This window comes from Phalacrocorax carbo, chromosome 1, assembly GCF_963921805.1.
Source record: "Phalacrocorax carbo chromosome 1, bPhaCar2.1, whole genome shotgun sequence".
NCBI lineage: Eukaryota > Metazoa > Chordata > Aves > Suliformes > Phalacrocoracidae > Phalacrocorax > Phalacrocorax carbo.
Window position 1 is genome coordinate 14174423 of NC_087513.1, and position 21909 is coordinate 14196331.

At 38.3% G+C, this 21909-nt stretch overlaps 1 protein-coding gene across 2 annotated transcripts in view; it reads left to right on the plus strand.

Moving 5' to 3' along the window:
- FAM185A (family with sequence similarity 185 member A) overlaps window positions 1-21909 on the plus strand; it is a 48277-nt gene that overhangs the window by 25734 nt on the left and 634 nt on the right. Inside the window, exons 5-7 of one of the 2 annotated variants that reach the window (XM_064444256.1) lie at window positions 306-347; window positions 10283-10378; window positions 13282-13416. In XM_064444256.1, coding sequence (XP_064300326.1) covers window positions 306-347; window positions 10283-10378; window positions 13282-13416 — 273 coding nt within the window. The remainder of the gene's footprint in view (window positions 1-305; window positions 348-10282; window positions 10379-13281; window positions 13417-21909) is intronic. The other variant, XM_064444264.1, reaches the window with a different exon arrangement.

Here is a 21909-nt window from a genome sequence, read left to right on the forward strand (position 1 = left end):
TTGCAATACCTCTGCTTCCCTGTCCACCCCCCACATCCAGTCTGTGCCTTTAAGCTTTACTCAGTGTTCTTCTCTGGAATCACTTCATTATTACCCATGTGTTGGGATTTTTGTTTGTAAAGTGGTAATATTCAAGCAATATAAGTGGGTTTTATTCTATTTTGCTTTTATATGCAAATTATATATATTACTACAGCTATAATGCTCTTGTATAGGATCACATTACTTTAGTCTTTGTTATGATTTCAGAAACCAGTTAAAGAATATGCTTTTACTATGTTTTCCCCCTTTTCTTTTCCTAACAGGTAACACCAGCCTTCAGACCAAAACAGGGAGTATCACAGTAGGTAGGTTCTACCTTCTCACTGACACATGTCTCTTCTCACTCTTCCCATTTTCTTTCTAAAAGCTAAATATTTGCAGAGACAGTAAAAAGGGGGTGATTTCTCACAGATGTTTCCGCCCTCTTCTTTTCAGGAGTAGGACTGATAGCTGTGTAGCTGAAGCAGATCTTTTCTTCTTTTTGACTGGCAAGGCACGCTGTCTAGCTTCAGAAATAAAAAAAGCTCATAAATTTTCTTTCAGGAACCTGAGCTTTTATACAGCAGGGTAACTCAGAGTTATCAGTTACGGTACACGTTGTATCAGTTGCACTATTCTAGGAAAATATTAGGGCCCCTTTTTTGACTTTTTTATAGTACATCAACACAAAAGTAAGAAACTCAGATTCTGCTTACTTTATATGGCAGAAGATTGAAGTAACAAAATCATAGATAAGGCTCAGCGTCTCTTGAATGTACATAGAAGGATTTTCCCATCTGTAAATAAACTTAGTTACAGGCCTAAATCTCAAAGACTTCTGCTAATGGTAGTAACCACAGTCACTCACTGAGCATTGTTCAGGGATGAGCTGTGCTGTTACAACTCTTCTTATGTGTCTAAACGATCTATATTAACATTCCTGGAAAATAAATGCAATGCAAATTCTTATTAGTCATTAAACCACAGAATTAAATTAAGCTTGCTAGTCTGTTTTTCCTTTGTTAAATAAACTCATAGGATTTGAAGTGTGTTGAAATAAAGGTTTTTTTTAACACAGGAGGCAGCTTTTTTCCCAGCAACAGATGATGATTATTTTCCTTAATTAACCGGGTTCAGCTTAAACATTAAAGACATCTTACATTTGAATAAAATTTATTTTTCAGTTTCCCATTCTGAAAGCAGTGGTTAGACTTAATCTTTTCCTAAAGATCATTAAACATCCTTTAGACTTTAATGGATTTTTCCAAAGGCAAATTACTTTTAAGATCCAGTGGTTCAAGTCTAAAAAGTTGAGAAAGAAAATGTAAAGTCTTAAGTGAAAGGGTTTTGCGTATGAGAAATTTACACCACAGGGTAGTTTGTTGGATTGCCAGAGACCTGACATGGATTTGCTGATGGAAATATGAAGAACAACTCAGATCTTCCAACTTATTACTGCATTTTCATAGGGATGTAGTTATTTCACTGGAGGCAGAATTTTATCAGCTAACTAAAAAAATGCACTCATCTCTAAGTTTTGGGGATGTATCCTTGGCTTTTGAGAGGTATATTTACAAGTCAAACTAAAGCATAGTTGAGAAAGCTGGATTTTTTCCAAAATATTTTTGGGAAAATATAAGCAACTGTATTGATGGTTTCTTATTCTTGTATAATTCTGCATTAAAGCAGGAAACCACTGCTGATGTCTCTCGTCCCTTTAATTTTCTGGGTTTTTAAATTATTTATAGAATAGTTTTATTTGTTTTTTTTTTATTTTGTTATTTCTTTGTGTAAATCTATTTGTTTTTTGAACACTATCCAAAATTCAGTCTGATTTTAAGTGTCTGCAATGTGGCAGTGTTTCACACTGACATTGTTAAAATATGAAAGTAGGGATTACTCCCTTTTTTTCCTATATTGTGAGCTTTGTTAGTCACCAACAAATTGTTTTCCAACCCTATACTAGAAGCTTCCTACTTCTAACCGATGTTCTATGGGGTTTGAATGACTTATTAAAACAGCCAGACCTATTTTTATTTCTAGTTTAAGTTATTACTTAAAATAGTCATTAGAAATCTGAATAATCTTACGAGGGAGAAGTAATGGAGTACTTTGGTTTTAGAACTCGCTTAATCTTTTAAAATTTTGTTTAGTAAATCCATAGGAAAACTCAGGTTGGAAGAGACCTTGGGAAGTTGCAGAATCACAGAATGTTTGAGGTTGGAAGGGACTTCTGGAGGTCATCTTGTCCAGCCCCCTGCTCAAGCAGTCTCTGGTCTCCAACCTCCTGCTCAAAGCTATGCCAGCTGTGAGGTTGCTCAGGGTTTTATCCTGTGGTACTGAAAACCTCCAAGGATACAGACTGTCCAGCCTCTCTGGGCAACTGTTCCACTACTTGACTGTCCTCAGGGTGAAAAATGTTTTCCTTCTATCCAGACTGAAACTCTCTCTTTTTTCCAACTTATGTCTGTTATCTGTTGTGCTCTCATCATGCGCCACTCTGAAGAGCCTGGCTTTGTTGTCTTGATCACCTCCTTGCAGATACTAGGGGTCTGCTGTCAGGTCCTGAAGCAGTCTGTTCTCCAGGCTGAGCAAGCCCTCATCCCTCAGCCTCTCCTGATGGGGAAGGTGTTCCATGTCCTGACTATCTTGGTGCTTCTTTGCTGAATTCACTCCAGTTTATTGATATCTCCCTTCTCTTGGGAGCCCAAACACTCGATGCTGGATTCTAGGTGTGCTCTAATGAGTGCTGAGTAGAGGGGAGTTAATCTCTTCCCTTGATGGCCGTGCTCCAGTTAATACTGCCAAGGATACTGTTGGACTTCTTTTCTGCCAGGGCACACTGCTGGCTTATGTTCAGTCCTGCTATAATTTGCTTTTTCAATGTTATTGGTATGGTCTGGTTATGTATTCTCTGCTCTGCAGCCAAGCCAAATTTTCCCCTACCAGCTCAAAAAAAAAAATAATTGTTTTTCCTTACTGAATTACTTAGTTTAACCCAGTTACTCACTGAAGAAATGAATGTTCTGTGTTTGGTATAGTCAGAAATTATAAAGCTTATGATGGTCGTTTTGTTTCAGTCAGAGGGGAGGAAACAACCTTAACCAGCTTACGTGCAGCAGGGACTTATTCTGGCAAGGAAAACTCTGAGATCCAAGAAACTCTTTTGTTGTTGTAAATATGTCAGTGTCAGTTTGCCTTATTCTGCTAATTTCTTTCTTCAGTAACCCACACTAGGTGACCTAGAGGCTTCAGGTGACCTGCTGTGATGCTCACTGTCTTAAATCAACTGAAACCTAACAATTAAGAACATTTTCAACTTTCTCAAAACCATAAATTCTAGTATGATCTTGACATGACAGTGAACTGAGGTGTCTGAGATCCTCTGTGGTGATGAAAGAGTGTTGTCATAAGGCAATTTGCTAGTACTGAGACAAAACATCAACGTTTTATTTTAAGAAGGGAATCAGTTATGAAAAACAATTATGGTATTTAAGATAGTTTTGGATAACTACAAAATAAAACAATAAGCAACTTGGTGTAATAAGGAGTAATGCTGCATATGTGAGTTTTGTCTTGAGGGTTCAGCTTTTAATACATGATCTAGGGAATTTTTAAATTAAAAACGTTTCTGAATTCCATTGAAGGCACTTATTGTACTTCTTAAAGTACAGCTCTTAAGTACTTAAAAAAAAATATACCCGTGCACTCAACTTGTCTCTTAATAGCAATTAGTTGTATTGATCTAGTCTTTGTCAGCTGCTTGAAGTATGTTAATGTTCTGGCTCTCATTTTAAGTGTTCTTAATCTTCCACCCTTGTATCTCAGAACTTGACCACCTTCTGCGTTCTGCTGATGACAGACCTGTAATGCTTTTTCCAATTGTTCCCATGCTTTCTTCCACACCATCCAATACTAAGGGTATGTGTGCTCTCTGGGCATGTTGGAATCAGCTGCTTTTTCTTATCCCTCAGATGTCAGGTTATGAGAAATAAAAGTTTTTTTAAAATAGTCCACTATGAGTTAATATCTACTGAGTTACTACCTGGTTGTATCATCAGTCTTTGTTTCCAGGCTCTCCTTCCCTCTCTTTGTGTCCTTCTGAACATAGATTATATCGTGTTCTGGACAGAGCTTATGTCCTGGAGAAACTGACTAGAATTGGACCATACTAAAAAAGAAGCTGCTGCCTGAGAACAATAGAGTTTTCCTTTCAGCTTAAACAAATAAACTTTTTTTTACTTCTGTGCATGTTCTATTAGGCAATAAACAATTTTGGTGATGTTACATGATGTGTGTCTTATAGCATCTCATATAACGGTGCTGAAGATTCTGGATGTTACAGTAGTACTTAAGTTTATATAGGTTTTGGAGCAATTCTTTTTTTACTCTTGATAAGATATATATTTGTATACTTGTAGACTGTATATCTTGCTACAGTTGTCAATACCTAGTTGTTTGTAGCAGAAAAATAAAGGTCTATACCACCCATTTAATCCACAAATGGATACTTCTGTTCCAGTATAGAGCTAAGCAGTCAACATTCCAGACAGTAGAAATACAATTAGACATCCAAGTATGATCCAATTCTAATAACTTCTAACAGGCACTATTTTCCTACAGATAGGATGTCTGAAAGTCTTTCATAGGATGCCACAAGTAGAAAAATAATTGATTTTTCTGAAAAATTGTTTCCTTCCCTTACTAGATGAGGTGCACTGAAAGCTCTTGATAATGGAATCCAAAATACTCTGACGGGTCCTTAAGTGCTATCACTAATATTTGATATCCTACCTTTCTTAAAATGTGCCTAATGTATCCTATAAATATCAAGCTTGTTTGTTATAATTCAAACATGTTTCCCATGTGTGCCGCTCTTCATTAGCCAAATTTTTGTAGGTGAGGATATAATTTCCATGGATTTACATCAAGAGAACAAATCTGAAAGTCTGAATCTATGCAGAGCTAGAATGTGTTCGTCCTTCTTGGAGAGAAGCAGCAGTGATATCAGAACTGCATGTCTCATGCATATTAAAATACAGGGCTGTGTTTAGTATTGTAGAATAGTATTTATTTATTTATTTATTAGATCTGGAATGTAAAACCCACGGTGCTTTTCCTGTTGGGACAAAATACCATTTATGCTGAATAAATCACTCTCTACTTTGAGGATTTTTTTCCTTGGTAGGTCAGCATTCTCCTTAAACATACTAAAATGAAGGCTAACATTTTTTTACTACTCCTTTACAAGTGTTATAAGCTATGAATTTTGAAACTGTGAAAAAGAAATCCTGAAATTATGTTAAAAGAGGCAGTTATGTTTTGATCTGTAATAAAAAGTAAGTCCTAGAAAAGACTGCATAGTGTTTAATCAGCATGACCTCTGGAGGTTATCTGGTCCTCCCTCGAAGCAGCATCAGCTAGACTAGGTTGCCCAGCACATTGGCCAGACAGCTTTTGAATATCTCCAAGGATATGGCAGTATACCAAGGTACATACAAGATCCTCCCCCTGAGCCTTCTCTTCTCCAGGCTGAGCAGTCCCAGCTGTCTCATCCTTTCCTCGTAGGAGAGGTTCCAGGCTCGTAATCATTTTTGTGCCTTTTGTTGGACTCTCTCCAGTATGTCCATGTCTCTCTTTTACTGGGGAGCCTGGAACTCACCACAATACTCCAGGTGTGGCCTCAGCAGTGCTGAATAAAGGGGAAGCACCACCTTCCTTGACCTGCGGGCAACAATTTGTCTAATGCGGCCTGGACACCATTTGCCGCCTTTGCAGCACAGGCACATTGCTGGTTCATGTTCAACCTGGTGTCCACCAGGACCCCCAGGTCCTTTTCTGCCAAACTGCTTTCCAGCTGGCCTCCAACTCAAGACTCACAGATGAGCAGGTTTACATAATTTATTAAAACTCCCACAGGAGGTTTTGTGGGATTTTGTATTATTAACAATCACATTCCTGACTAGATACAAATATCTTTTCAGAAGTTGCTTCTATCCCATTAGTCTCTTAAACATTTAGGGTAGTAGAGATCTATAGCTAATTGGTTTGCAGTGATGATTAACACGGTATGGTATAGTTTGTGGAAGAAGATGCGTAGATATGGACAGTGTGGAAAGGTATTCTAAGAGGGAGATACCATTTGATCGACAGTAGGGTCAGAGGCTTGCCAAGGTGAAGTTGTACTTGGCACATTGTATTATGGTGGAGGACTAAGGCATGTAATGATTTATTTTTTTTTGGAACAGAATAAGTTGGACTCAATGATCCTTGCAGGTCCCTTCCACTCAGGGCATTCTATGGTTCTAATTTACCCAAAAGAGACTATGGCCTTTAAAACCAATGAATATAGCTGTGAAATCTAGGTAGAAAATAGATCATTTAGAAGTAAAGGATAATCTGGACAATTCAGTTAGCAAAGGAATCGTTTTAATGAGAGATTTCTTTGCTTTCTGTGTTACATAATTTGTTTTGCCAGGTCTGGATGGTAAGTATGGTAAGGACTGCTAATGATTCTTGTAATAGTATGTGCAATTAGTCTATTTTATGAGAAACTGAAATGCATACATTATATTTTTCATGTGACAGTTTTAGAACAATGAACTTAAACAAGAAAACTGACTATTCTTTATCAACAAACGAAACAATTGCCAGTCAAGTAGGAATTAAATATCCCCCTACACTTCAGATATGTTCAAATCTTATACTTCCTCCTATCTTTAACCTAATCTTAGTAAATATTTTGTGTTTTCCTATTGAAATCAGTTTTGTCACTGATTTTAACATGAGCAACGTCAGTTGTGCTATTAGGAAAATAAAGATGTTTTTGCTTAGACTTAAGGAGAGAACACTTACATTTAATCCTTTCTTTATCACTTGGCTTTATAAAATGAAGCAAGAAGAAATACTACATGTTACGAATGATGTCTCAGTTTTGTCACCTTTGTGGGCCTTTCAGTGATCTTCACTTGTACAGTCTTTCTCAAGTTATGTGACTTAGGTCTTATTCTTCAAGCTGTACTTATTTTTGAAAAATCTTAACAAAAACTCTGTCAAGGACATCTTCCTTCACTGCTTCCTCCGGCCTTTATTTTTTCTGTACTAGTAAATTCTTAAATAGCTGAAGTTGCTCAAGTGTGACCATCTGTTCTGTTTCCAGTTGAACAACTCATCCTGTATTTCCCCCTGAGTTGTCAGTCCTTAGCAAATGCTGAATTTAAACTATGCACTTTTTTCTTGGTTTTACCTTTAGTTATTCACATTGATCTCAGCTAACACTGAGTGTATATTTAAAAATAAATTGCCTTAGTTTTGTTCTGGTAGAACTGTAAAACGTGTATGGTCTCCATTATTATTTCAGTTATGTATTTTGTCCTACCAGATTGTGTTACTTAATATAGGGTAATTTTTTCTTGTTGAAATATTTATTTCATAGAATCATAGAATGTCCTGAGTGGGAAGGGACCCGCAAGGATCATTGAGTCCAACTCCTGTTTATATTTGGCCTTTTTGGTTATATAACCTCATCTTTGCTGTTTTTAATCCATTTCCACTTTTCCCCATTCTCATTTGTTTAGAGTTAGAGACGCAAAACTTAAACAGGGTCTTTAATGGACTTTGCAGAAGTGATTAACAACTTTAAGTCTCTTGGCATTCTTATTTGTATCTAAGCATTTGTATTTAATATATCCATAAAACTCTTTCCATAAATTATATTAAGTTGTTTCTATAAAATGTATTTCATGTTATTTCCATAGATCAAAACTAAACAGGTATTGTAATGTCAGTGTTGGGTTAGTGCTGCCGAGGTTATCAGTGTTTTTGAAACTTTGCTGTATTTTCTTCTGCTGTGAGAAGCTTCTGTTCAGTGGTGCACTCCAGGAGTCAAAATTTGGCAAGTCATCCTCCCCAGAGTTCCACTTTTATTCAAGTTGGGTTTTTGTGGTTGTTTTTTGGTTTTGGTTTGGTGGTTTTTTGGGGGGTTTGTTTTTTGGCTTGTTTGGTTTTTTTTTTGTTGGTTGTTTTTTTTAACTTTCCAGGTAAATCTGTGCCTTGGTGAAGCTATGCCTACTGCCCTCTTCCTGCTTCCTTTATTCTGTTTATGCCTTCTGCAAACAGAATCTGGTCTCTCTCAAGAAATTAGAGGTTTGGGTTTTTTTACATATATATGTACATATGTATAAAACTGAAAATCGAGAAAGGAACTCTCTGTTCAGTCCTGAAGTGGGGCAAATAGATTTGCAAAAGGCATCTTTGCACTGTGAAGAACCTCAGGAGAGTTGCTTTTGCATTTGAAGAGTGGGAAGAGGAAGGCTTCACTGAATAAACATTGGTCCCTGTGAAGTACCCTCAGCTGGTGGTGTTGTATAGACTGTTAGCAATTGTTCTCCTGGAGAGGACTGCTGTATCACAGGAGACTCTTCTTTCTTCCTGGTGCAGATAAAGGAACTAATTGCATGTTTTGTTTAAAGCAGAAGAGTCAGAGGCTGGATATTTCCTTTATCTGTGGCCAACAAAATCTCTGTCAAGGCTATGTGGAGTCTCAGTGACTGGCTGTTACTAAATTTGATTTGGTGTATCTGCAAAAATAGCTTTTACATGAAAATGTTGTTTAATCACTACAAAAAAAATTCATGAGAAAGATTGATTCATATAAAACTCTTCTGTTTCAATGACTTTCATTTTCAAACTTACGAACGTTTTAAGAAGTTATCAGTAAAATGTTTGTTGTGACTTACGTAAGCAAAAACTTTTTTCCCAGTTCATTAATCTCAGTTAACGAAGAGTTCATTTTTTTCCTTCAGATTTGGAACAGAACTTCTTTAACTCAATCTATTGAGATGGGAAAAACATTCTCATCCAGTTCTAGTCATTACTGTTTTCTTGTTAGTCAAAGACAGTCTCAGCTTCTCAGCTGACTAATATAGATTGGCTACTTTTTTTTTTTTTATTACTTTCCTCTCCAAAGAAATTAGTTTTAGCTGTGGGATAATAATCCCTTTCTATGTTTTTACTTCTGTATGTAATACACTGATCTTCCACATCTGTGCTTGAGATCTGCCATCAGAAAAGCTCCAGATGAGTGTATTTAAAGCTAAAACTGTATGGTAAGCTTAAGGCATTAATGCTAGACATCCTTGTTATGATTAATCAACTCATTCTCTCATTAATGTTTTTACTTTTAAAATAAGAAGTTTCATTTGGGTTTGTTTTTGTTATTTTAGCTAGTTCTGAAAGTTTGACTGTGTTTCTTTTTCTGTGCACATCCAGAAACTAAGAAAATCAGTCTCTATCAGTATTTCAAGATTTCTTGCCAATACTTTCATTTCTAGTAGTATATCTAAAAAGACATTTCACTAGCTGCCTTATGCATATGTACATATGTAAATTTTTTTATGCTTCTCAAGTTGCTTCATAATTTCTTTGCAATTTTTATGAGCTATAGGTCTCTTCAGTGGTTCAAAAGTTAGCTCTCTAGGACTTCACTGCAATATTGTGGAAATTCATGTATTTAAAACTGGAATACACTGCAAATAATTAACGACTACTTTTGAAGTATACAATTAAGGCTTCTTAAAGGTTTTCTATTTGTAAAAAGGTTTCTTCAGAAAGTTTTGTTATCACAAATTTCAGCTAATAAGGTATAGAAGAAAATGTAGGTGTCTCTATTCCAGGGCAAAGAATGAATGTTGTTTTCCTATGTATATTAAAGTGCAATAGTTATCTCAAACATTTGTTTCAAATCCTGATGTAGCGTATCAGACTTTACAAAGCCTGATAACACAGTTCTGTGCAACAATATGTTTCAATGCACAACTGCTTGTTGTATGCATGGGGTAGCTTTCCTGGGTAAAGTTCTCCCTCTGCAGAGTCAGAGCAAATGAACCCTTTTGTAAACTAAAATAGATCTTAGTGTTAAATTTCATGCTTGATCTTTGCATGGAGGTGACTTCATCCTTGCAGAAAGAAGAGAGTGTTGTTGAGGCCTTGCAGATGCTGCAAGTCCAGTAACAACTGCAGGGCTATGGCCTTGGCAGCAGTGTATGCCGCAGTTCTGGACTGTGGAGGAAGTTTTGTTCAGAAACCTGTTTTTGATAAGAGAAGTCTGATATTCAGTAAATTAATATAAGATACTTCTCAAACACAAAAGAAATTGTAAAATCAGTTTGAAGTACAAAGAAAGGGACTAGCAAATTTTTATTTTTTAAAAGTGAGTGATACATCAAGTTCTTAAATTTTCTTTTTCTTTTTTCTTTTTTAGATTCATCGGATGGAAGTCTAAAAGCTTCTACACATCATGGGTCAATAGATGTTTATGTCAGTCAGTTAAGAAAAGTGGATCTGAAATCCCAGAAAGGTTAGCAAACTAAAACAAATATTTTTTGTGGCAGCTTATGATGTAAAAGAAAAGGGGGTAAGGGGTTTTTTTGTTTATCTGTGTGGAAAAAATGAGTTTATGGTTGTTGGTTATCCACATTCTTTTTTACCTCATTGTTAGAAAATGTGTATAAATACTTACAACACAGTCAACTCCATAAGGGGCAATGATAGTTAAAATAGATTACAGATATTTTTTATTTTTCAATACTTTCTTCCTTTTCCTGGCAATCTACCCAGCAGAATTCTGCTGAATTGACTTCGATTACAGTCTTACTCTGTCTTGAGCACAGTTCACTCCATGCTGCTGTGTATGTATGTACAGAGTGACACCCATCACACGTTTACATTTTTTTCCTGTCTTTTTCTGGTGAAATGTCCAATCATTGAAACTGGAAGGCAGAAAAACAAAGATGAGAGGGCCTTACACTACCATTCTTCCTTTTTTCTCCTGATTACTCACTAGAATTTCACTTCTTAATTAAAAGCTCACTCCTAAAGTTGGATTAATAGTTTTTCAGTATCATGTCTTCAGTATGGCAAATATCAAAGCCCTGAATACGTCTTTGTAGTTCTAGTTTTGCAAAAAAACCTGCTACAGCATTTCTATAGTTGACTTTAACATCATGTCAGGCACTTCAGGTGGTTTAAATGAATGTGGTATTTGGTATCCTTCTCTTGACTATGAGACAATGCCTGTGCCCTGTTAAAACCTAGCAGTTACTCAGAAGGGGGGAATAATGAAGGAACTGCATTGAAATCACTTGTGTGCCATTCTCTTTCTACAAGCTATTCTGGTTCCATTGGTGCAAATAAATTTATTTTTATATTATTTCCTAGTTACCTTTTGAATCACTTAGTATTGTTAGGTCTCTTTGAATTAGTAGCAAAGAGGAATGTATTCAATAAAAACTAATTTATGTTATTTTCAAAACATTGCCTGACATCTCTTCTGGCAGCACAGTTTAGTAAAGGCAAAGTTGATGAAGTTCTGTTTTCATTTACCCCATAAATTCAGAGCAACTGCTGACAGCTGCAGTGTAGAAAATGTCCCATTCGTGATAAATTAGCTGCATGTGTGTTGGATTTTATGAGTCACATCACTGAGCAACTCCCCAAGGAGCACCCAGAGATGAAGATCGGTTCCCTTTCTTATCCTAAGGCTTTTGTGAATCCAGCAAAATTTAGGCCTAAATTATACTGACAGTTATTTGTTCATCAGGACTATCACAGGCAAGTGGTTCTGCTGAATTTAAATTGCATAGCTAGGGTTGCTTTCTGACTGTTACTTAGTAGTTATAACATCAGTTTTCTTATTGCGTGCTGCTTCAGCTTTTGGGCTGTATTTAAAGAAACTTCTATATGTTTTTTTCTAAAGTGAATGCTGGAATTGGGTAAAAACTAAGGAGCACGTATACAGATATGAATTTTGGTAGGTTTTTGTTTTTATGGGTAGGGTGCAGCTTTTAAACATCATGACTGAGTAATTCCAAATATGACTAATATGGGCATGTTGGGGGCCCATCATCTGCCTTTAGTCTGATGCATAGAAATATATATTTATGGGAAGCAGAAGTCAGAATTTCTGTTTTTAATCTCAAGCGACTCCATTATGAGAGGTAACCGGGGCAGGCTGTTATCTGTTTCAGAGAAAACAAGGATAGAATTATTCAGGCCACCAAAGCTGGAACTTTGCTAGTAGTTTACATTTTAGTGATACATAGTTGTTGTGGTTTAACCCCAGCCAGCAACTCAGCCCCCGTGATGGGATGGGGGAGAGAATCAGAGGAGTAAAAGTGAAAAAACCTGTGGGTTGAGATAAAGACAGTTTACCTATTGGTAAAGCAAAAGCCGCACTCACAAGCAAAGCAAAACAAGGAATTCATTCACACCTTCCCATGGGCAGGTGGGTGTTCAGCCATCTCCAGGAAAGCAGGGCTCTATCACGTGTAACAGTTACTTGGGAAGACAAATGCCATCACTCTGAATGCCCCCCACTTCCTTCTTCTTCCCCCAGCTCTATATGCTGAGCATGACATCATATGGTGTGGGACAACCCTTGGGCCAGTTGGGGTCAGCTGTCCCAGCCATGTCCCCTCCCAGCTCCTTTTGCAGCCCCAGCCCACTCACTGGTGGGGTGGGGTGGGGTGAGAGGCAGAAAAGGTCTTGACTCTGTGTAAGCCCAGCTCAGCAGTAACTAACACATCCCTGTGTTATCAACACTGTTTCCAGCACAAATCCAAAACATGACCTCATACCAGTTACTACGAGGAAAATAAACTCTATCCCAGCCAAAACCAGCACGCTAGTCTGAACTGATTAGTCATTTTTGAGACTGCATCTGTTTAAGGATGGGAACAGCTGGCCCTATGCAGTAAAGCAAAGACAATTGCTAATGTTAAGAGTATGTAAGCAGCATCTCATCATTCTAGAGGTGCAGTTCTTTCATAATGTGTCATGCAGTGGCTAGATTAATCATCAAATCTGATCTCCTGTCCTTGCTTTGGAGTGTAAATGTGCAACTAGAAGATGAAACTAAAGTTATAATACTTGTGAGATCTATTAGATTTGCTTCCCTTGATTATTCCTTTAATAAGATCCCCTACCAAGAGCCATTGCTAGCAGTGTATGTCAATGTTAATTTTCATGTTGGCCAAGGAAATACTGCAACATACAGTATTCTGGTTATGATAAATGAAGATATCCTGATTTTTCCTTTCAGAGGTTCCTGTGTCTGAAGGCTCTAAAAAAAAAAAAAAAGGCAAAAAACACAACAGCAAACAAACCCAAACAATGATGTGGATCAAGTTAGCTAAATAATTGCCTGTTTCGTGCTTTGATCTCAATGTTAAACTAACTAGTTTTCATTTAAATTTAAACCAGGTTCTATTACAGTCAAGGTACCTGCCTCTCTCAAAGCCTATTTACAGTTGTCTGGAAGAAAAGTGGATGTGAGCTCAGAGATCCAGTTAAAAGAAACACAGAGTGCCTCCAAAGACGATCACGTAACTATAAGTGGTAAGGCTTACTAATCTTGGCTTCCAATAAATGTCTGTCTGGCCTTAGTCAAAGGCATCCACGTTTCCTTATGAGTTTATTGTTCTTGGCTTCTTGTTTCATCTGTTTCAGGTTCAAATATCTGCTTGTGCCATTGTACTCCCCATGGCACTAGGTGACTTTGTAATTTTGTTTGGTAAATGACTTGTGAATGCAAACAACTGCTTCTCTAACAAAAGTCTTGGAGCCAAACATGTCCTCAGCATTATTCCAGTGTATTTGTGGGAGGTAATCCAGGGCTGAATTTGACCCATTGCTTTGTTGGCTTAGACAGTCACATACAATAAATTGTGAGGGAATGTCTGTTAGAAATGTAATGAAAAGTTTTCTCTGTGTGTCTCTGTTGGGTGGGAGGGGGAAGTAAAAAGGGTATATGGCATATTTATAAATGTACCGTATAAATGTTACAGTGCAGGGTAGGCTGAGAAATGGTGGGTGGGAGATAGCTAGAAGAAGAGCAGAGGAAGCTGGAGCATGGACGAAGACAGTACATGGAAAGGTGCCTGCAATTACTGGAAAAAACTTTTAATGCATTTAAAATTGAACTCAGGAATCCCAAGTCTTGCTGTTTCCTGCTTTAGAAGACAGTTGTACAATTCATTGTCAGGGTGTGTATTTCTCTCCTCCTCTCCAGATGTGTCTATCTAGAAGTTAAGGCTGTTGCTGTTACCGATTACTCAGTTTGCTCAAGAGGAAACATTAATGTAATGTGTCTGAAGGCTCCAGCTTTGTTTTTGAGCGTGTTATGTCAGTGTGACCTGCTATGATAGCAGACCGGGTGAGGCTTTGAGTTTCTCTTTGGTTTTAAGCCTAAGAAAATATGCACAAAACTTCTTTTCCTCCCCCACGTAAGATGGTAATCTCAAAGTCAGGAAATGTTAGAAGTGTATGTACATAATTCTAATATGTAGCCTGCAAATATAAAATAGTAGTCTTGAAATGTATAGGTGTATCTCTTCCTGTCTTGAACAGTAACTATAATTTAAATATACTAGTGGTTATTAAATATAATTTTTAAAAAAAACATGGTTAGAAGTTCTCATGCTAGAAAACTGTGGAGGGACCCCAGATTCCAGCAAGGCTCTATGGAATGAATTGCCTGAGGCAGTGAAACAACACGTGTCCCAGTGAGGGAGGAACACTGGCCGGTCAATCATCTTGTTATTCTGGCAACATTAAAGATAAGAATGGTGTTTCGAATATACGCAGCTGAATGGCTTCTCTGGTTTCGCAGCCCAGTCAGTGTTTATGTAGGACAGTCATCACTGAAGCGGAAGCAATTTTTCAATCCACCATTCTGTATGGAAGTGATCTTGGCAGTTGAGGCCAAAAGCAGCTCTAATTAGTTAACCCTCAAATACCCGTATCCCAAAGTAATGGAAATCAGCAAGAATTATGCACAGGCAACAGCATTAGGCCACTAATTATCAATTGTTTAAAGAGGTTACAGCATTGCACAATAAATTTATTAACCTAGATCTAAATTGATCATAGTACAGGTGAATGAAAAGTATATCCTGGAATGGATTTTCTGCAGGATACAATTCAGCTAAACTACTGCTGGCCCAGAGTAACATATCTGTCTTTTTACCTGGCATTTAACTGTGACTGTTTTCTCACATAATGTAACCAATGATTTATAGCAGCTCTCTCCTCCCTCTTCTTCACTGGTCATTAAGAAGCAACAAACCTAAAGGGAGATGAAGTCATTGGTTTTAACCTGTGCATTGCTCGTTTTCTTACCCTTGTGAAAATGGTGCTGTCCCTTTCTTTGCCAAGTCAGTAAAATTCCTTTGGCATGGCATAGGAGATGCCTCCTGCTTCTCCTTCTCTTTACCTTATCCCATGGGGACAATGTATTCTTTCTGCAGGCCAAGCACTTGTCCCCTCATTCTCAACAATCTCTTCTTCTTAAAGTTGATAATTGAGAATTTTCTTGTACAAATAGATTCTGAAATAATTAAAAATCATTTAATACTGTTTCCATATCATGAAAACTTTATCCACTGTTGAAGTTTTAGGTACAGAGTCTATAGCTGTCCTTCTGCTGCAGCTAAAGAAATGTAAAATGGAGGGAAAAGAGGAGTTTTGCCAAGTGGAAGAAAACTCTGTATCACAAGAGCATGGAAGTTTAGATTTTTATGCTTCTGAGCTCAAAGGTTAGTTTAAAAATAGATGATTTTTCAGAAACCAGCCAGTTCTCATGTGCATAACAGAGGAACCGGCTGCTTTTAGGAAGCTTTACTTGCCTCTGGGAATATTGTGAGAGATGTTAGAGGGGAAGCTCTCCAGTGGGAGGACAGGGTAGAGTTCTGTGACTTGGTTAAACATGCACCTGATCTGTCACCTCCTCTAGGCAAGCCTTCCCAACTGCTGTTACAGGAGCTATGATGTACATCATCGCCTTGCTTCATGGCTCACACTGCCATGCTGAGTGAGGAAGTCAGTACACTACAGTCCCACAAGCAGTCACATCCAAGCTTTTACAAGTTAGCCAAGGAATAGAGTGGGATTTAATCAAAGCAAGAAGATGAAAGCCTGGAGTGAGTGCTCTAAAGGCAGAGTGATGAGAGTGTGAAAAGGTGTTTTGCTCTTTTAGAAGAGGAAGGGACTTTCCTGCAAAATTGGGACACTTCCTGACAAAGGGAAGGAACTAGAGAGTAGTGCCAGCAAGTTTACTCTTCAGAGTAATTTGCAGGGATAAGACATCTGCTTCCATTGACGTCAGTAGGCACTCTTAGAAGTAGTATGTATGATATAATGAAATCTGTTACAAAACCCAGACTTTTCATGCTAAGCACTGGTCCAGCTTCCATTTGCAAAAGTGTTTGGCTGTCCAGTTTGAGAGTGCTTGAGTAACTCCGGTAATTTCTGATGGCCATCATGTCAAGGCATTCTTTTCCTTTCCATGGCAAAGGGGGTTGGAAGAGAGAATTCTGCTTAGCCCTTTGCTGCTCAATGTTTGTGCCTTCTGTGTGTTTCCAGGTCTGCTTGTATTCTTAAATCAGCTGATTTAACAAGCCTGTAGAGATTACTAACTGTATCTGGAACTATGTATGGTAAGAGGAAGGGTACCAGGCTAAAAAGTGTCAAATATTCAAGCATGCAAGGAGCTTAGGAGACTGTCATACCAAAGGAGTTACAAACATGTTGAAGGGCAGGGTTAAAATTCAAATAATCTTGATTTATATGCTTTTTGGCCATTTTTTCCAATAAGTCCTTTTAAGTTCAAGGAGGAGTATTTCAATAAAAACATCAGTAAGCAGGAAGCAATAATGTTACACACTTGCGAAAAATAAACAGTGTATTAACATAACTGTTCTGTAAAACTCAAAATAATCCCTTGGCTTTACATGGCATTAGTAATACTTTGCTGGAAGGTGTCCAGTTTTGAGTACTGTGCTTCAGAAAGGATGTGCACAACCGTAGAAACTCTGAAGGAGAATATGTGATCAAAGGCCTAAAAAAATTATTTATGAGGGAAGACTGAAAAAAGTGGTTTTGTCTAAAGAAAAGGCTGAGAGAGGATGAGATGCATTTTTCCAGTACATAAGAAATTGATGCAGAGATGAAAGAAAAATTGTTCTATGTCCACTGGTGATAGGACTTGAAATTATGATTTGACCTTATGGTAAAGAAAACTTAGCTAAATAGTAAGATAAACTTTCTGGTAGTAAGGACTTGTCTGGTGAGGCCATAGGGCTGTCAATACTGCAGATTGTGAAGAACCTGCTAGGCAAGCATGTCAGGTTAAATACAGCGTGTCCTAGGGAGGTTGCTTTCAGCCCTGTTTTCTCTTGTCTTAAGTTGATGTGACCATCTGCACCCACCCACTCCAAAGGAAGGTTACGAGGCATGTGGATGGATAAATTTGGGGACTAAATGAATGCAGCCAGTAGGCACGCTTCCACCCACTTCCATTGCCAGCTTGCGTGCTGACAACTGTAAGCTTGCTGGAAAAAGTCGTGCAATTATTCAGAGACTTTCTTTGGATCCATGCAGCTGATGGTGCCAATTTCCAAATCTAATTGTCTGGAATAAAACACCACACACACACACCCCTTTTAAAAAAAGAAAAAAAAACCCCAAACATGTAAACCTTCTACCTCTGAGTGGTGCCAGGGACTCATCTGAGTTCAGATCTTTCTCCATCCCTGGCCCCAGTTCTAGGGCCAAATTCATATTCAGCTGCAACCTTTGACCTGATGCCATCCATCTGCTTGGTGCCGAGTGAGCTTTTAACTTTGGCAGTCACTTACTTCATCTGGTTTTCAGCTTGCCTGAGTTTTCTTGGTAAAAGTCCCACAGTGTCACAGGTGCTTCTCAGAGGTTGTGGATGTTTGTCTTTGTAGGTTATTGTGTCTCCCTATTCTTAATTTCTCAAGTTCACAAACCAATGTCTTCATATTTTTCCATCCTCTCACAAAGAACATACCCTTTGGGAATGATTGTCTTCTTCCAAGTCAAGACACTCCTGCCCCTATTTCATCCAGCGTGACAACAGTTGCAGCAGTTAACAGGATTTTAAGCCTTTGGTACTAATCCACCCCATCTATAGCACTAGGCGTTGCTGAGCCACATCTGAACAGTGTTCCTCTCAGAGCTATGTCTTCTGGTGACCATGCACACGGGTAATAGGGTGCTGTCTTTCATGTTAACTTACACCTTCCCTCAGATATCTGACCTGGGGATGGAGAGGAGTCTTCTGTTGTCTCCTCTAACCCTCTTTTTCCTGTGAAAGTTTCCAGATAGATGTTGTCTCTACCTTTTGATTTGATCCAGCATCCAATTATTCTTTTGATCACTTGAAATCCTTAGATGGTCTTTTTCCTCATGTGCCTCTGGAGAGAGTCAGCCTGTCTAATTACCAGATTCCCTTGAAAACATGGGCATTGATACCACTGTCCTATCTCTGATTTTCTGGGTTTCTCTTGGTAGCTTCAAGTCTTTTCACTGTTTGGTTCTCCAAATAGATTCTGGTGAGAAGCACCTTTCTCCTTACAACAATCATTTGATCAGGCGTGCACTGAAATCAGAAGGCTTTCATGTCTGCATGAGGTTAGATCTGGATTCCCCTCTGGAACATAGGGGATTTAGGTAGGTGTTCCCTACCTCAGTGTCCGCTCCTCATCCAGTAGTACTGGGAGAGCAGCCTATGAGGTGCTGGGGACTTACCCTGTGGGATTGCTTCAGAGCCAGTGTGAAAGGAGAGAGCTGACTGCAGGAGGCTCATACGCTGCGTACACAGCTTTACGGGTGTGTTTAACTGCTTTTGTTATCAGAAATTCTGTATTGTTTACTTCAAGGTCATTTCTGTGGTTTTAGCTGCATGGAGTTCCAGGGTTAAACACAAACACAGCTGAAGGGGCACTGAATAATGTGAGGCAAGCAACTTGCCTTTAAAAGGGAAATAACTGAAAGACCTTCTATTATGGAAGTCTGCTGAAACTTAAGTTTCTTCTGAAATTTAACAGCTGCCTGAGTATAGCACCCCTCATCCCCCTGAGGAGCTGACCTGGGTCTGTTGCATTCAGAGTTACAGTTCTGATCCCAGGAGTTACACTATCCACTGCTGTGTCCCTCCCTGTTTTGTCTGTTCTCAAGGCACTTCTTCAAAACTTTCCTTCTTCCTAGAAGCAATTTTTATTGACTCTTTGCCACTAGAAGAGCTTTAGTTTACAGTTTTACAGTGTCCCTGTAAACACTGTCCCTCTGTGAAGCCTTGATCCTTCAGCAGTATTTCAAAAAATAAACAAAGACCCAGGTTGTATCTGGAAAAGATTACATTCCTTCAAGTTAAATAGAAAGTTCATCCAACTTCTATAAAACACATTAGATGAGATGCTATCCTACAGATTTTAATTGGTTTCAGCTTGCATTTAACTCAAGCTGTTCACAGCCTTTTTGAGATACACCACAGTCCTAGCAATACCAGTGAAAAACATTTGAAATAGGCTCATCTTCATGTGTCTTATGATCGCATAGAGCTCTCTTCACTTGCCTTCCTGGAGGCTGGAGAAGTTAAACAGTCAGTACTTCACTGCATAATGTTCTGCAGAGGTGTTCTCTGCCTTTAGACGCACATGGGAAAGAAACTTTTTCCTGGGCATTATATTGAAAAAGTGGCCATAGAGCATACTGGTGCATCTATCTTCTCCTGAGCTCATGTTGTTTTCTTGACTGGCAGGTTTTGAAATGAAAATTATTTTTCCCCCTCCTTTCCTTATTCTCAACTCAGCAGGCTGTTGGCTTTTGTGATTTAATCACACTAGCAAAGTCATCCTCAAAATCCACTTATGTTCCCGCAGTATTCAGAGTACAGGCAGTGAGTACAGTTAAGACCAAACTATCATCAAAAGGTCTCCAACTAAACCTTGTTGCTTGATTAGTGCCTCATACACAAAGCTATTTAAATATCTTAAGCTTGGTTTGAACCTGCTACTGGCGATAGGCTCAATAGCCTTAAAATAGTTTGAAGATCTCTATCCCTAGGGAGTGGAACTTGACACTCACTTTCCTGCGGGCAGTTTGATATTTTCTGCATTCCCTTCACAGGCAAATCTCCAAAAGAAGCATAGGGATCAAAACATTTTTTGAAGTTCACATAGCAAATGCAAAATGAGAAACAGCTCAGAAAACAACAGAGCTTTAAAATAACTCTCGTTAATTATTTTCTGTGTTTCTTCAAAACTGGTCTTTAACTTTTTAGCAAAAGTGTAGCAAGGAGTAAGCAGCGCACGCAACTCTTCATTTACGGGGCTGATTCTGTGCTTCAGCGGCTGTTCCTTCTACAGAAGTACAAGCCATAGTGACAAAAACATAAGAGAGGAACTGGGACCAAGCACTCCAGTACGCACTGTCTGGAAATATATCTCTGCCCTACGTTCATTGTGTCCTCTCCCCTTAGGAAAAAAGTTGTATTTTTCAGTGCTCTACAATTCTGTTAAGGGATCAACTGACATTTTCCTTTACACTACTTTGTCGGTTCATTTTTTTGACACCTGGAGGCTATTTCCTGTTTAAAATTCAGACTGATCTTATGTTGTAAGGGCTGCCTCAACTTAAAAGATAGACTTTGCTTTCATTTCTGTTCTGTATTCTCTGATACAATACTGTTGCAAATCAATGATTCAGGAAAGCTTTCTGAGGAATGGAAGTTCCAGATTTTAACAGATTTCAAGTACAACTCATTTGCCCAACTTCGTGATGATCATCATAGATTTAAGTTAGATGGGGAGCAGAACTCTGGATTGTGCCTTACAGTAGGAATGATATTGAGACTGAGGTTGATGGGGACTGCTGCCTGGAGCAATCAGGAGTGCATAAATTGTACTCGGACATCCACAAGGAGATCTGTGAAGTGATGTTGTAGTCTGATAAGGACACCAAAATACCTCTTCATTCAGTGGGAGAACTCGTCAGTGTTGGACTCCTCTGCAAATCCTGTACTTCTAAACAGTACCTCAGCCTGCTAGTGAATTGATGTGGGTTTGGCCCATATCCTTAAATTAATCCCATTTAGAAGTACCAAAATGCTGAAATGCTATTGAAAAGTTCTGGCACATAGTCTTGAGTTGTGGAAACTGACACAGTGATGTCAGCTGGAGTTTCGCCACAGTTTTTGACGTGGCCAAAATTTAACTTCAGCTGTGTTACAGGTCAGAGCAGAGCATGTTTGCAAAGTTGCTTCAGAATCTGCTTCCCTGCCATCCCTCGTGCTATTCCAGGCTCAAATTAGTTCTAAACTTAGAACTCAGTTGGTCACACGAACACTAAAGTAATAATAAAAGATGCTTTGTAGAGATTAACCAAAGTGAAGGTTGATCTTGTGACAAAGGCACTGTTTGGGGCTTGAAGGATCCCAGTTGAATTCCCAATTTGGTCATAAATCTTCTGTATAAATTTGGAAGGTCACTTAGTCTCTCTTGGCCTCACTTTCTTAATTGTTAAATGAGGGTGAGTTGAACTTTCTCTGCTGTCTGTTACACAATGAACTAAGTTTACATGAAACATGTAAGAAGACAGACATATCAGGGTGGGGTTTGTTGGTTTTTTTGTTGTTGTTGTTGGTTTTTTTTAAGTCCATCATAAGAAAGGAGTAATAGTAGCAACATGTCTGGTCAGCTGGAAAATCAGGTCTTACCCGTGTCTCTTTTCCATGTTTACAATAAAGATGAAAACTCTTCAAATCACTTAGCCAGATTAATGTCTAATGTAGATGTATTTCCTAGCCTATAATAAAAACTATGGTACTAAATAATAAAAACCAACAACTTTATTGTAATAGCATATTATGGGGAATGAGATCAATGCAAAAAACTCTATCAAGAATGAAATGTCAGAAGCCCCTGTTTAAAACATATAAACTCTACCAAATAAGTCTTGTATGTATTTCCAGGGAGCTAGGAAAAAGGCAGTGTGAAGATGATATGCTTACTGTGTGTCAAACTAAAC